At 30.4% G+C, this 16,796-nt stretch overlaps 4 protein-coding genes across 4 annotated transcripts; all 4 read right to left on the bottom strand.

Annotated features, from left to right (window-relative positions):
* Positions 1 to 434: 434 nt before the first annotated feature.
* On the bottom strand, positions 435 to 3,491 carry PGO_021240 (vacuolar protein sorting-associated protein 53; the record flags this gene model as incomplete). The annotated part of the gene is made up of 1 exon (XM_028685942.1): positions 435 to 3,491. One exon carries the CDS (start codon positions 3,489 to 3,491, stop codon positions 435 to 437), a length of 3,057 nt encoding a protein of 1,018 aa, XP_028541743.1.
* Positions 3,492 to 4,938: 1,447 nt separating this feature from the next.
* PGO_021250 (hypothetical protein, conserved) lies at positions 4,939 to 8,001 on the bottom strand (the record flags this gene model as incomplete). The annotated part of the gene is made up of 1 exon (XM_028685943.1): positions 4,939 to 8,001. The coding sequence occupies one exon, from the start codon at positions 7,999 to 8,001 to the stop codon at positions 4,939 to 4,941; it is 3,063 nt and encodes a 1,020-aa protein (XP_028541744.1).
* Positions 8,002 to 10,141: 2,140 nt separating this feature from the next.
* Positions 10,142 to 11,683, bottom strand: PGO_021260 (cysteine desulfurase; the record flags this gene model as incomplete). The annotated part of the gene is made up of 1 exon (XM_028685944.1): positions 10,142 to 11,683. The coding sequence occupies one exon, from the start codon at positions 11,681 to 11,683 to the stop codon at positions 10,142 to 10,144; it is 1,542 nt and encodes a 513-aa protein (XP_028541745.1).
* Positions 11,684 to 13,415: 1,732 nt separating this feature from the next.
* PGO_021270 (DNA (cytosine-5)-methyltransferase) lies at positions 13,416 to 15,761 on the bottom strand (the record flags this gene model as incomplete). The annotated part of the gene is made up of 1 exon (XM_028685945.1): positions 13,416 to 15,761. The coding sequence occupies one exon, from the start codon at positions 15,759 to 15,761 to the stop codon at positions 13,416 to 13,418; it is 2,346 nt and encodes a 781-aa protein (XP_028541746.1).
* Positions 15,762 to 16,796: the final 1,035 nt, after the last annotated feature.

Raw genomic sequence — 16,796 nt, forward strand, 5'->3', positions numbered from 1 at the left:
TATAAAAATGTGCATATAATGATGTATCTACATATTTAATAAAAATTAAATAGTGATACGTGCAGAGGGGGTGGGGAGGAAAATAAAATAAAAAAATGAAAAAATAAACAAAATAAAATAAAAATAAATGAATGAAAAAAATAAAAATAAATGAATGAAAAAAATAAAAATAAATGAATGAAAAAAAAAAATAAACAAAACAACTTGATTTTCTCATTTTACCAGTCAATGAAGAGAGAACGTTAAAGCATAGCGATATCTTTAACTTTCTTACTCCACCTCTTTATTCGTTCCATTTTAGAAAAATTGAGGACTCCAATATGAATGCGTTCCACTTTTATCGCAAAAAAAGAAAAAAAAAAAAAAAAAAATGTTTAAAAGATGACGTTTCAATATTCTTTCTTAGATTAGAAATATATAAAGCGTCCAAAAAGCTACATGTTGGTAATTTTGTTGAAAAAAAACTTGACCTCCTCAGCAGCTTTTATTCCTCTCTCCTTAATGTCATTCACATAATTCTTGTTCAGAATAGAATCGTTTGGGGACTTTTCCTCATTACAGTCATCTTTTAGAGACAATATTTTTTCAATTTCCTGGATGGTACATATGTTGTTATTTTCCGTGAGAAGTAAATTAAAAGAGTTCATGTCATAAATATTTGAGATAAATATTTTAATTAAAAATTTAATTTTTTTCATTTGATTTTTTACATAGCTGAAATATGTTTGTGGGATAACGTATCTCTCCTCTTCTGTATCTGCATCTGTATCTGCGTCTGCCTCTGCCGAAGCAGTGGTAGCTAGTCCACTTTCCGTTTTGTGCAATGCGTTCAATTCAGGTGTGAAGATTTGTTGGTCTTCCTTTTTTGCTGTTCTTCGCCATTCCTCATGCGTTTCACCCTTTTTCTGGTTCAACAAAGTAGGAATATGAAGTAAAATTTGTTCAATCTCATGAGAGTCTATAAGTAACTGCTGCGCCGTTATATTTGTCATAAACTGAAATGAAAGAATGGTATGATAAAATTGCTGAATTATTAAGGTACTAGTTTTTTCCAGCAAATATGTAAAGTAGGTTTCGTTAAATATTTTTTTAAAAAAAGAAAAGTATTCACGTATAAATGATTCCATATTGATTATATAAAATGACTTTTCTTGAATATTATTTATGTCAAATATGTTTACAATATTATTATTCGAAATGATGGTATTTATTTTATTTTCCATAAATGTGATAATTCCTTTAATACATTTTGTTTTTATTTGTAAAAATAGCTTTTCCTCCTCTTTAAAAGATATTTTTTCTTTATAAATTGAATCAATATCTTTCACAATATTTTCTTGTGCTTCATTAAGCGTCTGTTCTACGTAAGAACTTGTATTAATTATAATAGACAACAATTTGAAATGTTTAATTTTATTTTCTTCTTTTACATTTTTTACTATTCTCTTATTCAATTCTTCACTATATTTTAATAATAATGTTTTAAAGAAAATCACAAAATCATATAAAGTTTGACAATTGCTAAACAATAATATCATATTAACATAACTTTTGTATATATAGAATAATTTATAAGCTGATTTATACACTGAATGTTTTTCTTCCGTAATTTCAAAATAAATTTCGGGAGCATGTTCTTCATTCTTTTTCAAAATATTATTAACATCAGCAAATGTTTCCTTTGCAATCATGTTTGGCACTTTTGTTTCATTTTTTCTTCCACTGCTTATTATGCTATCTTCTTTATTTTCATCATTTATTATATTTTCAAATTTTACTACAATCTTTTTCTCTTCATATTTTAACCAGCTGCACAGATAGCTATCGAATACACAAGAAATTACGCCCTTGAAATTTTGTCTCTTTTCTTTTTTTTTTCCTTCACTCTGTGATATTATGGAAGAATATTCTTCCTCCAAGTAACGCTTTTCTTCCTTTTGTGCTTCCTTATGTGCTTCATCTGTGTGCTTGAAAGATTTCATTTGATTTTTATTATTCCCCAATTCGGTACTATCCTTATCAAGGGGAATAATACTACTGCCTTGTTCTGTGGAAGTGATATTAAAAACATTTCGCAAATATGACTGATTCATATTACTGCTTTTAATTTTGTCATTTCGATCGTCAAGTGAAATTTTATAATGATCTTTGTATTGAGTTCCTCCTTGCACTTCATTTGTAATGGAGGACGAGAATTCGTCGTCTTTTACGTGACCATTATGAGGGAAATTCTCTTCTGGAAGTATCTCACCGAGTGTTGATGTTAAATCCTTTTGCATAATCAATTCTGGAAATGGAAATTCCATAGATGAGTAAGAATAAGAAGAAATGGTACATTTTTCAGCATAATATGTAACATTCTTTGTTAAAAAATTTTCAAAATTAATAACTTTAATAACGGTCTGTATAAGCGAAACTGGATTAATTTCTTCAACAGAAGAAGACATAATTTTTACAACATGTTTTTTCGTGATTGAGCAGAATTTGCTAACGATATGATAAGGTATATTATAAACTGGAGGAAAAATAGAAGCATAGTTATTTTCATAGCTATTTAAGGATCGTTTTAACCACGCCATGCGTCTATCAATCCCTTCTAAATTGTTTCCTTGATTCTCAAAAATGACAATGTATTTTTCTAGAAAAAAATTTGTAAATTTCTTAGCAACGTCCGACACAAATTCGTGATCCAACTCATATAAGCATTTGCATGCATCGAACAGGTTAATGCATAGCTGATCACTTTTGTCTCGGTTCATTGGGTTGGAGCTCATTGGGTTGGAGCTCATTGGGTTGTGATCCTCTGGGTTGTGATTGTCTGGGTTGCTATTCATTTGGCCGCGATACATTGGATCGTGCTTCACCTCATGGTGACTTATTTCGCTGCAACTCATTTCGTTAACCACGATTAGGTTTTTCTCAATGTGAACATCGGGGTCGTATATTAAATCGATGTCTTCCTTTATTTGGTGCTTTAAATCGTCAAAAATGACACTTGCATCTTTGTATAATGCACTTAGTTTTGAATTTGTCTTCAAATCGGAGATGTGTATAAGCATTTCCTTGATAAGGGAAACCAGAGGAATGCAACTGCTGTAATCCCTTTTCAATGCTTTTTTTTTCAAGTTGCTTATGGCAGTTATAACCATAACAATCCTTTTCATTATTATAATAGTTTCTGTGACATTTTTTTTTCCTATATCTAATTTTTTAATATCTTTACATAACCTTACTAAAATGTGTTCACTTTCTTCTGTTTTTTTATCTACTTGTTCCATTTTGTTATTTATTAATTTCATTTTCTCTTTTATGCTTTTTAATTTATCTTCATATTCTACTTCCCTTAGGACTTGATTTTCTATCTTTTCGCTGATAATCTTGTCCAATTCCATTATTTCCTTGTTCATTTTTTCCACGTGAATTTCCACATCCTCGATTTTAGAGATATTTCCATTTATATATTCCTTCACAAATTCGTCATCCCCAAACATCGTGCCCCGCCCTTTCCTCTTCGACCCAGCTAGCCTCTTAGTGAAGTGGTGACGTGACTAGGAGGAGCCGTGGCTAAGAGGCCAAGTGTCGAAGTGTCCACGTGGTGAAACACTGAATTGCACAAGTTGTGTTTACTACACTTGGTAAGCTTGAAACACTCCACCGTTGGAAGTTATGGAAAAACTTCTCTTTACACCTAACTCCTGAGTGCACTGAATGATTAAATGCAAAACCGTTGAAGACGAAAGGTTTTTCAAACAAGTGTTACATGGCCAAAGTGAAATATTATTCACACATTTAACACAAAATTAGTTTGCATGTTTCTATTTGGGTAGCTTATTTTGGGAAGATATTTCACAATTTGGTTAACGGTGACCCTCCCTCTCTCCTCTACTGGGTTAGTTTGGGACCCCTTCCAAAAAGGTACCTGTATTGTAATTGTTTTATTTGCTGGATTTACGCGATTTTATTTCATTTTCATTTCAGCTTTATTTTATTATTTTTTTTTTTTTTTTCTCCCCCTCCAACCATGTGGCACCTTTTTTCAATGAAAATGTTGAGAAAGCGAAGTCCACGTTAAAATCGATCTTTTTGAGCCACAATATTTATGAAAATAAAGCTTTTCAACTGTTCATACTTTTTCACCAAAATGAGAAAAGTAATGTTAAATTGTAATATATCAACATACCGTTAATATTGCACAGGTCACAAGAGTATGCACTTTTTTTTTTTTTTTTTTTTTTTCTTCGAACAGGATGTTGCAAAAGTGAGATACTTATACAAATGTGTACACGAACTTTTTTCCCTTTCTTCTGCTAAACGTTTTTTCGTGTAAATATCCATTGCACATTGGGGAAATTTTTAAAAATGGTTGTTTAAATTACGGCGTTTTAAAAAGGTGTGTACTTTTAGTTATTACCAAAAAAAAAAAAAAAAAATAAAATAATAAAATAATAAAATAATAAAATAATAAAATAATAAAATAATAAAAAATAAAAAACCAAAAAAGTAAAAAAATAAAAAAATAAAAAGTAAATTAAAAGAGGAGGGCACAAAAAAGTGGGGACAGAGGATAGGGTAAAAAATCCATTTTGCAAATTGCCATAATATTACCCCCAACAGGGAACCCATTTTGTATGTTCCTCTTTTGAAAAAAAATATTAACCTTGTTTTTCATTTTAAAATACAAAAAAAAGGGAAGAGAAGAGACGTGAAGAGACGTGAAGAGAAGTGAAGGAGGAAAAAACACCTTGCCAAGTTTGTGTAACTAATACATGGGTAAAAACCCGCGAAAAGAAAAAAAAATAAAAGAAAAAAAAATGAAACAAAAGAGGATTTTCGTCTGAGTACACACTCAGTTATTTTCATTTCTAAATTTTAAAAATGAATTCACGAAAGTGAAATTTTTGGCTATGTTCACATTCCCAGAAACCGCTCTCACACCACTTACAAGTATTCCACATCAGCAAGAATTCTCTGCTTCGATTGGCGCATCAAAAAGGCAATATTCTCAGCAATGTCGTAACTTTTAAAATATAAAGTATCAACCTTCCCCTTTGTTTTGAGTGTGTTGTAAATGCAATATGCCCTTTTATAATCACATGTTGTTATAAGATTCATGATAATTTCTACAAACTCTTCTTTATCATAGTTATCATCATAAATAACTAGCTTTGCAAATTTCATATCATGAAAAGACTGTTCTTCATTATCATTTTCGTTTACATTTTCATCGCAAAATCCGTATGATTCAATTTCATCATTGTTCATATTGTATTTATCAATAAAGAACTTTTCTTCTCTGTCGTTGTCCGCATCCTCATCGATGTCATCTTCATCACTCAAATGTATATCGTCCTGATCATTACTTGTTTTCCCTGAATCATTTTCGCTTCGTGTATTCCACTTGATGAGACAGCTGATTGATTGGTTTATTCCTTTACTCGGGTCTGTATCCTTTTTACCGTTTGGCTCCTTTCTCTCAGAATTCCCCCTCTCCTGTGGTTCACAATTTACTGCACCTTCTGGCGTACCTTTTTGTGATCCCCCGTGTTCACTATTTTCTCCATTTTCTCCATTTTCACCATTTTCACCATTTTCACCATTTCCACCATTTTCACCATTTTCACCATTTCCACCATTTTCACCATTTTCACCATTTTCACCATTTTCACCATTTTCACCATTTCCACCATTTTCACCATTTTCACCATTTTCACCACTTCCTACCCCTCTGTGATCCTTCATGGGGTAGTGGCTCTTCTTGTCGCGCCCGTGACGTTCCAGAAATTGCTGATTAAATTCAAGCATTTTTCTTTTTCTCTTGGACATGTATCTTAACTTAGCTAGCTCCACATCCTTTTTCGCAAAGTGCACTGTAGGTAATTGCTTGTTTTCATTGACAACCCAATTTTTAAATAAAATATTTAAGTCTTTTTTGTAAGTATAGGCCCTATATTCTGCATCTATAAAAGTTTCTAATTCGTAAATGTCCAAATTTGGCTTATAATTATCATACATAATACTGTAAAAGTAATCCCGCATAGCATAAACCTTCTTGTATAAAATATTGTCCTTATCATTTTTAATATCTTCAATTCTATTCAGGTCAATTTTCTTACTTTCACTATCTAAAACCCCAATTTCTGCGAATTCGCTACACATCTTTTCGCTTATCTTTTCTAAAATTTCATATTTTAAAAGTGGATCCTTTTTTATCCTTTCTAGCCAATTATTTTCACTACCTTCACTGCTTTCACTACTTTCGCTACTTTCACTACTTTCGCTACTTTCACTACTTTCGCTACTTTCACTACTTTCTCTACTTTCGCTACTTTCACTACTTTCTCTACTTTCACTACTTTCACTTTTTGGTGAGTTTTTTTCTCCTTCGTTCCTGGACACATTTTCATCATTATGGTTTTTCTCGTCTCCATTTTCGAGGATATGTTCATCAGTTACTATAGGATCTATGTTCTTGCTTGATCCCTTGGTAGTGTCTTTTTTTTTCCCTTTATTCAAATTCTTCCGGGTGTTAGTTTCATCATCTCGAGTGCCACTACTTGTCATGTCGCTACTGCTGCAAACATCCCCATATGTGAGACTCATAATTTTCTTCATCTCATTGTCCTTGTCATATCTCTTGGCATAATTGTAAAATGGGTGGAAACGGGTAGAGTCGTGATAAATGTTTAAATTCTTTTTCCTCCCATAATCAACAAAGTCGTTCACAGAAACTTCCTTGTATGTGTCATCAAATTTATTGACATACGAATTTGTGTTGATATCATATTGGTATAGATTTAAAATACTAGTAGAATAAATGTAATTGTGCTTAAGCACATAGTTAGGAATGTACTTTGTTTTTTTTATAACTTTATCAAATAATTCATGTCTTTCGAAATACTTCATTTTATTTTTTTCCTCCACATGTCCAATTATATCAATTTTATAATTCAAATGAAATAATTTATAAGAAATTTTTTTCATTCTATGAAATAGAGAATTTAAAAAATAAAAATATTTATGCACATTTTTAGTTATCCAAATATTGTTTATATAATTCACTAAAAAAAAATCATCAATATATTTCATTCTATCTACATTTGTAATTATGTTAAGAAAATATTTATATATGTTGTAACCTATTGAATCTCCTTTTTCTGTTGACACCTTTTTTAATTCAACTAACTCTTTATATATATCATCATTTATGTTGTCTTTATTTATATTTGTCATGTTAACCTTTTTAAAATAAAAATATATATTATTCAAATCCACAAATTCTTTTTTTCTAACTTTTTCGTTTGTCTCTTCATTTTCAGGTACCCTGAAATTTTTCACATCACTTGAATTATTGCTGAACACACAATCTTTTCTTCTTTTTTTGACCCTTCCTTTATTATCCTTCTCTAGTTTATCATCCCCACTTGAGAATTCCTCATGATCACTATTAGGATTCATTTCCTCAGCAAAGCCACCCCTTTGGTCGTGTAGTCGTGAGCTTCCCTCGGCATCTTCTTCGTCTTCTTCATCTTCTTCATCTTCTTCGTCTTCATCTACTTCTTCATCTACTTCTCCTTCTTCTTCTATTCTCCCTTCATCATAATATATGTACCTCGTATCCAGATATATATTATTAACATCTTTATACAAAATTTTATCAATCTCCTCGTTATTCTTACTTCTAATCGCTTTTATTAGCAAATTTAATTTATTCTTTGACAGCAGATTTAGCACTTTTTCATCGGGTAAGCATGTATACTCACTCTGTAGGTTAAAATAATCCCTCTGATTCGGGTGATATAAAACTGGGGTTCTGTAAATTTCAGATTTCTTCCTTTTTCTTGGTCTCTTTCTATGTTGTAGTTTTGTCGATTTTAATTGGACTCTACTGGACATGTATATTTTGTTTGAAAAGTTTTTTAACCTGATTCTTATATTGTAATTTATATATCGTCTTAAATTTATCGTTGATAAAATGACAAGGAACAGAAATGTCTTTTTCATTTTTCTCTTGGGACGCATTCATACAAGCACATCGATGTATATGCACATACATATGTATATACCTTCACCTACATTTATCTATGTCACTCACCTCATGAGATTGTAATTAGTACTTATATAATACAGGTGTGAACGTACACACGTTCCTATTTGTATTCATATGGGATAGATATATATACAAGCAGACAATATTATAGTATGGTAAAGAAACGGTGCTAATTTCCTCATTTTGGTTAACATAGCTTAAGAAATGTTTTTCTTCCAATTCGAGAAAAAAGGTTAAGTGTTCATGATAGAAATAAATACAATCGTGTAATTTTGATGAAATGATAACTCCATAATTTTTAGTCCCGTTCATACATATTTATACAATATGTATGCCTATTTTATACCTCAAAAAAAAAAAAAAAAAAAAAAAAAAGCAACTTGTATTTATCTCCCAACTTTATATTAAAAAGTAGGTTCTTTCAAACAATCCCTCATTTTAATTATAAAAAAAAAAAAAAAAAAAAGTGTAACTGAGCTATCACAAAAGCAGTATTTTTCAAACGGATTTCAAATTAGGTGAAAAGTCCATGTCCAGATATATAGTCAAACATTCATAGGAAATATGAATATATACACATATGTATTACACCTTTTTTATAAGATCTATTTTGGAAAAAGTGGTTTAGGGGCGACTAGGGGTTGAGAGAAAGAAATAAAACGATATTTAAGCAAGCCTTTTTTTCTAAGAACATGCAAAAAAAAAGAAAGAAAAAAAATATGGAAGAAATTACCAATTGGAGGAAATAAACAGCTAACGAGATTTCAACAAATAAATTGCTCTTTAATAAAATTGTGAATTTGTATGTTGGGATTAATTCGGTTTCCCCTTAAAAGGGCATCAAAAAAAAATAGTTTTCTATTTTTGCCATTTTTACCATTTTTGCTACGTTTCCTATTTTTGCCACTTTTTTTTTTGTTGCATTTGTTATTCTATTTATATATATACCCATGTAATGGCATCTTCTCATGGTAGCGAAAGACGTACCCATAACTAAAAAAAAAAAAAAAAAAAAAAAAACGGGGATGATAGATTCATTTACACGCCTTTTCTCATTTAAGAAAAAACAAGTATTTGTAAAATTTGAAAAAAGTAGGGCTGCGAGGGGAAAAAATAAAACAAAAAGGGGCGAAGAAAGTCCAAACGTATGAACCAAAACCAAGGGAAGTAAAACGACAGGAAGCAATGGAATGCAATACAAAAACACTCTAGAAATGCACAGATCCATTCATTTGGAAGAAACGTCGACATGTGCGCTCCACGAGCAACAACTTTGTAAATGGTTTTCCTTTTGTGTAATTCCCATCATCCACACACACTCCCACTCCTTTCGTTGAAGGTTTTGAGAACGTTTCACATTTCATATGAAATATAAAAAATTTGTTAATGAAGCAAATGAATATATTTAAAAATGTGAAATGGAAAACTCCTTCTCAATGAATTAATTTTCATAAGTTATAAGAGATGCATGTAAAAAAGATCCTTTTTAATGAAGCAATTCACATAATATAAAAGAGGTTTTATTGTGTGGAGTCAGATTTGAAAACGATTTTGTTTTCCTTCAAAGGTGGAGAAGGAATTGTTTCTTGGCATCCTCAAATTTGGTGCAAATTTGTATACAGAACAGAGAAATGCACAAAAAAAAAAAAAAAATAAAATAATATAAAATAAAAAATGAAACACAACAAGCTCGACGAAAAATAGCTAAATCAGTGAACACCAAATAAACCTAATTAGGGAGAAAAAAAAAAAAAAAAAAAAAAAAAAAAAAAAAAACAAACAAACTTTCTTTTAAAAAACGTGATTTTCTAATTAAAAGTTAGACAGTATTAGTTTCACGTAATAACAGAAAAAATACATCTCAAATAATACAAATGTGCAAAAAAGGAAAAATTAAATTGTCTTATATTTTCAAATTTAAGGGATCGTAACATGATAACCATAAAAAAGGAGAGAAAAAAAAAAAAAAAAAAAAAAAAAAGCATTAACATAATTTCAAAAATGGTTAAGAAGCTAATTTGTGCATTGTGGAAATAAACAATCAACGTTTTTTTATGTGTGTTGCTCCTTTCTCCTCCTCTGTGACATCCATTTCTATGTCCACACAAATTGAGGAGTGTCATTGGGGGAATTTTTTTCCATTTCCATTTCGTACAAAGGTGAGATACTTCGTAATCTCTTAACAGACTTAACCAAATTGTCACACAACTGGTGCACTTCAAAAAATGTTGTGAATCTGTTAAATCCAATTCTTATGGACGTATGTGCTATGTCTTCTGATATTCCAATAGATCGTAACACATAACTGGGTTCTAGTGTACTGGATGTGCATGCAGAACCCGAACTTAAAGCAATTTCATGTAAAGACATTAACAAACTTTCGCCCTCAACAAATAAAAAAGAAATATTCATATTCCCAAAATATCTATTTACTTGACATCCATTAAATACAATATAATCTAAATTTTTCAACAAATAATCTTTTACATAATCAAAAAAAAAACGCATTTTTTTATTATCTCGATTCATTTCGATTGAACCTAAATTTGCTGCTTCCCCTAAGCCTACAATTAAATGAGTTGGTAAAGTTCCAGATCGTAAGCCTCGTTCTTGTCCACCTCCATGTATTAATGCATTTAATCTAATATTGGGTTTTTTTCTTTTAATATATAATGCCCCGATTCCTTTGGGGCCGTATAATTTATGACCTGATATGGATAACAAATCAATATTCATTTTTTGAACATCAATGGGGATTTTACCAACTGCTTGAGACGCGTCAGTATGGAAGAAAATATTTTTTTCTTTACACAAAAGACCAATATTTTCAATGTCTTGTATCACTCCGATTTCGTTATTCACATAAATAAAAGAAGCCATTATAGTACTATCTTTTATACTATTCTTAATGTCTTCTAATTTTATAATTCCATTTTGTTCAGGTTTTAAATAAGTTACTTCAAATCCTTTCGTTTGTAAATATCGGCATGTTTGCAATATGCACTTATGTTCAATTTGGGATGTAATTATATGATTTTTTTTATTATCTCGTTTGTTATAGTATGTACAAATTCCTATAAGTGCTAAATTATTACTTTCCGTTGCACCGGATGTGAATATAATTTCTTTATTATTTTTTCCATTTATTAAATTAAGGATATGTTTTCTTGCATCTTCAACTGCTTTCTCAGATTCCCATCCGAAGAAATGGTTCCGCGAGTGTGCATTTCCATATATGTATGTCATGTAAGGTAGCATTTTGTCTAATACTCTGGGATCTATCATGGTGGTTGCCTGACTATCTAAGTAAAACCTGCTAATTTTTTTTTTCTCATATTCGTTTGCCACATCATCCACAGGTTGGCTATTTCTATATCCTACTTTTCCATCTGTCATGTCATTTTTATCCAACAAATCATCTCCTAATTTATTATCTTCCCTCGTGGTGTGGAACCTCCTGTTCTTACACCCTCCTCCACTCTCGCACAAGCTATGTTCATTTGCAGTATTTCTCGAAATGAATGAATTATTTATCAGTACTTTAATCTCTCCTCTTGTCTTGTCATATTTACACAATTTTTTAAAAGTATTTCCTCTTGGAATATTCAAATTCTTTACACAATGAAAAAACTTCATCTGCGCACAGGTGTAGAATGGGGCAACAGAAGGGAAAGAAAAAAAAAAAAAAAAAAAAAAAAAAAAAAAAAAATTAAAAAAAAAATTACAACACAGAATGCAATTCCATGGAGCTCTTGGTTATACAATTTTGTGAAATAAACCTTTAAAGTAAATTCAAAATTTAGGCTTATTTTACAAGAAAATTTTTTTTTTTATTTTTATATGTATATTAAAAATGTAATAAATGTACCCCTCAAACCTTGTAGAAAGGATGTAAAGGTTTGTATATCCTACAAGATTGAATGCTGATTAATATTTTTGTTAAAAAGAGGAAAACGTTAATGATACAAAAAAATAAAAAAAATAATAAAAATGATTTCTCATATCTACTTAAAAATTGTTTTATGTATTGGCGCAAAGCAGAGGCTTCGGGAGGGGGGGGGTGGAGTTGAAATATGGAGAGAAAAAAATCGTGAAAATTTGGGAAGATGTATATATAAAAAAAAATGTCGCGTTTGAGAGTGTAGAGTTTGAACATGTAAGTGTTAATATAGGTCACTTTTCATTAAGAGTAGTAATCTCACGTTTATTCATACTCTAGCTTACGTTAGCACATACACATATTTCTACGCCGAATGAGCAATGACATGCGCTGAAAATGTTTATGAATATTTGAATAACATAATTAAGATGGGGGAAAAAGAAAAAAATATGAACTTCAGCATGGTAGCAAAAGGAGGGAGGGAATTAAAAAAAATAATAAACTCATTTTATTACTTTTAATTACAACTTATTCACAATTCGGGAATTAATTATGGATCAACAAAAAAAGTGAAGAAAAAAAAATGGAATGTTCCCAAAGGAGAATTTTTTTTTTTTTTTTTTCCTGTAATTTTTTTTCATCATTCCCCGTTTTTTCAGAATGGTTGAGGATATTTTTTTTTTTTTTTTTTTTTTTTTTTTGTGGAACTATTGTAAGCCTTGTAGAACTTTAAAAATGTAATGTTATATATTTTGGTTAAAGATGCAAGTGTTCACGAATTTGCAAAATCGATGATGGATGATATTGTTTAGACTTAAAAAAAAGGACATTTTATTGACCGCAAAACATGAACATATTTATGTACATATTTTATGTGTGTGGATGGTGTTTCAAAATACGCACTTTACGGAAGGAAACTGTTTCCACTAAGGTGTTATATAGAGGGGAAAAAACAGAAAAAAAAAAAAGAAGAAACAAAATAAGGAAAGAAAAAAAGGAAAGAAAAAAGGAACAAAAAACGGAACAAAAAACGGAACAAAAAACGGAACAAAAAACGGAACAAAAAAAGGAACAAAAAACGGAACAAAAAACGGAACAAAAAACGGAACGAAAAACGGAACGAAAAACGGAACGAAAAACGGAACGAAAAAAAGGTTACCACACACAATTCAGTCACAAACGAATTAAAAAACATACAAATTTTCATCCAAAAAATAAATGTTGCCAATTTTAAGAAAAAACAATGTGTAACGGGTGAACACAAGTCTTGATTTGCAAATGTATATGTTAACACACGTAGAAACATCAAACAGGATGACTCTTTTTTTTTCTTCTTTTTTTTTCCTTCAAATAAAAGTTTACAAATTAGTCATGTTAAAATATGTATTATGCATTTCTTGTGGGTAATGAAATAAAATGTCTTTCTCTCTTCTCACATACAATTTAAATCATACAAAAAACTGTTCATATTATATGGGGATAAACAGTTTAGCTGGGTATATTTTTCCATTTTAAAATATCCCCCAAAATATCATGAGCTTGAAAAATTAAAGCTATTACGGTGACATTAACTGAATTACCAATTAATTTATGTTTTTGTCTGCTTGTCAAAAATTCTGGAAATTCAAATTCGTGACACAAACAAGGTATTATCCCTTTTCCCTGTGATTGTTCATATTGATCTTCAGTTCGATGAGCTTCTTTCCTCTTTGTATTAGTGTCATCCACAAATTTTTGAACATTTTCATAATTTTGCCATTTTTTCAAATGGTTATCTGGTAAATCCAGCTCCGAATTTAACATACAAATGTCGCTATTATCTGAAGCACAGTAATGGACATTACGAGTGTAGGCACACTTATGATACATGTGATCCATATTCCAGTAGATATTTCCGTATCTATTTTTTTTGTTTTTATTACCCTCTATTTTATTCTTGTTGGTTCGCATCTTATATCCCATTAGTCTGCATATTTCTATAGGGGTAAAGTAACGCACTCTGTTTTTATATTTTATCATTTGTTTAAATATTTCATCGTGACAATGTTCTTTTGGACTAGACACTTCGCTGGAGGAGCTATCTCTCGGGAGATGATAACTTTTGGTATCTACACAAATGGGGTATTTTGTTTCTGTATTTCCCATGTTGATATTTTTTACATGTCCATGTTCTTCTTCGGAAAAATTTAAGGGGGTCTTTCTTCTATCCTTTGAGAAGTACAATATCGATCCAGATCCGTTAATGTACCTGCTATAATTAGACGTAAAACACATGGCATGTAGTTTTTTGGAATTTATCTCATCCTTCAAGTTGCTGTTGTTCATAAGATCATTTATGGCTTCATTCTTTTTAGTATGATAAAGATCCGAGCGGAAACAGCAAATATTGCCATTTCTGTTAATGTCGATAATATCAAAACAGTATGCTGCACGTTTTGTAAGCTTATTTTCTGCAATTTTATATTCCTGTAAATTTTTGTTATACATGTTTATATGATCATTTTTGTTGCAAGTTATTGGGTACTTGTCATTATGATCTAAAAAGGTTACCAAGCTTGGTGTGTAAAAAACAGAATTTTCATTCTTTCTAAAATTGTCATTATTTTGAAAGGAGGGGATGGTAATACATTTGGTTGGTGTAAGCAAATTACTATACAATGACAATAACGTATGATTTTGTAAATTTACACACATCATGGATTTATCTTTGTTATGTTTCTTCTTGCATATACAATAGAAACGAAGACGTTCATTGGGTATTCCAAATTGCAATGGGGATAGGAGGTATGTTTGAAAATTATAATTTTCTTTAATTGAATTTATAAAGCATAAAAACGAGCACGATAATTCAAAATTTTTGACATTTTCAATAAATATATACTCTGGTAAATTCTCTACTTTTACACTTTTTAACAAATTACAGATGTGAATAAAACTCCTCGTTCTTTCGTCCTTTTCAATTTCTAAAGAATTCATGGCTTTCTCTAGGTTTAAATTGTCTACATGATATTTTTGTGTGTCATATGTTATAGGTTTTTCCAAAGGTGTACCTTCATAATGCTCCTCTATATTATCGTGACCATTTTCTTCATTAACATATTTCGAGGGAATAGCTTTCTTAGTGTTACATTTTTGATTATCTAAGCGGGTCGTATCACTTGTATCACTGCATGTTTGCACTCTACAATTTGAAGTGTGCATATTAGTAGAATGACCAGATTTTTCGAGGGTGGAAGAATCTTTTTGTTTTTTTTTTTCTTCGATGGGGCATTTCTCTGTTATGGAATAACTGTACATGCTGTAGAGATCATTAACATTAACCTCCTTAAATTTTTTGTTTTGTCTGGTATATGGTTGACAAGGGTTAGATATTAGCAAAATAAAAAACTTGTGATAATCAAAAAATTGCTCATTTAGATTGTTTATATCCGTTTGAATAATGTAATTTTTATTCATATCAAAGTGGATCTTTTTCAACTTATTCTTTTGTGAGTTATACTCACATTTTTGAGGAGTACTCCCAAGCTCATTAACTCTACCATTTTGACATTTTTTAAAAAATCTGTCTATATATTTTTTGTCTGTTAGGTAGATAGTATTTTCTTTAAAATTGTGGTAATGCGTTTGATTCGACAAGCAATTTAAGTCTATCGACACAAATTGAAATGTATCATTGAAAAAATTTTCACAATTGGTAATATTAATTTTTGCAATTTCCTTTTTCATAATACCTTTCTCCACCTTCTCGTGAATGCAATTCGTTAAGGCTTGTAACAAACTGTAGTGTAAACCTCCTATACCACTATAAAGATCTAACACTTTTACATTTTCCATAGAACTACTTTATACGTTAGGTGATAGTTAACATGTGTAAAGAGCTAGATAGTGTTAGGATTTTTTTTTTTTTTAACATAAATTAAACTCTGTTCATGAACACACAATATTTCGTTTTTGTAAATTTTGCATAAGTTCAATATGTTTACTATGTTTTGTTTAAAAATAGAAAACACGCTCGTAATAATATTGGGCACGGTGTGGAAAAAAATGCATTTCGAAACAGGCATTATGTATTTCCTTTCCATGTGTTTAAAATACAGATCCTTCAAAATAGTCATAGCTTAACATTATAGAGTCCAAAAAAATTTTGAAACTGTATCTTCCCATTGAGACCAAGTAGGGAGAGGGTGTGATAAAAAAAAAAATTACACTTCAAGATGTGTATGATGGCATGGATATATTCCTCTTATACTCTTATACTTTTATACTCTTATAGGTGCAGAACGAACACATGAAGGTTTTTGTAAAAAGATATATTGTAACTCTTTCTAATGAGTTACTAATGAGTGGGAATATCATCGAAATGATTCTGAAGAAGCAATGTGTTTGAGGTGATTATCACGGTTTGACATGATTGCCAAAGTCGATCAGCAAATTATTGGCTAAGATTCAGCATATAATCACGTTTCCAATTATTTCTAACTTTCATTGATATCCACGTATACCCATGTTTCTACCTTTTTTCCCTTTATCTATGAATTTATATTTAATCCGTATATGCAATATTATAAGGTACACAGTTGGCCTAATTTTATGTCAATTTTATTTGCTCTTTCTTCTCCCTTTTTTATTTTTTTCATTTTTATTTATAACCGCATTCACATTTATGATTTCATTCATGTTTATGTTTGTATTCACATTTTTCTCCCATTTTCACATGATTATTTCCCCTCCCCCTATGTGACACTAGCAACGAACAAAATTATTTCTCTCTTGCCGCTCCAAAAGAAAAATAAAATGTACTGTCATCCATGTGAAAGGTGTGATATATGAAGCAGTGCAAAAAATTCCAACACCTCATGTCACGTGCAC

This window comes from Plasmodium gonderi, assembly GCF_002157705.1.
Source record: "Plasmodium gonderi DNA, contig: Chr02, whole genome shotgun sequence".
Lineage (NCBI taxonomy): Eukaryota > Apicomplexa > Aconoidasida > Haemosporida > Plasmodiidae > Plasmodium > Plasmodium gonderi.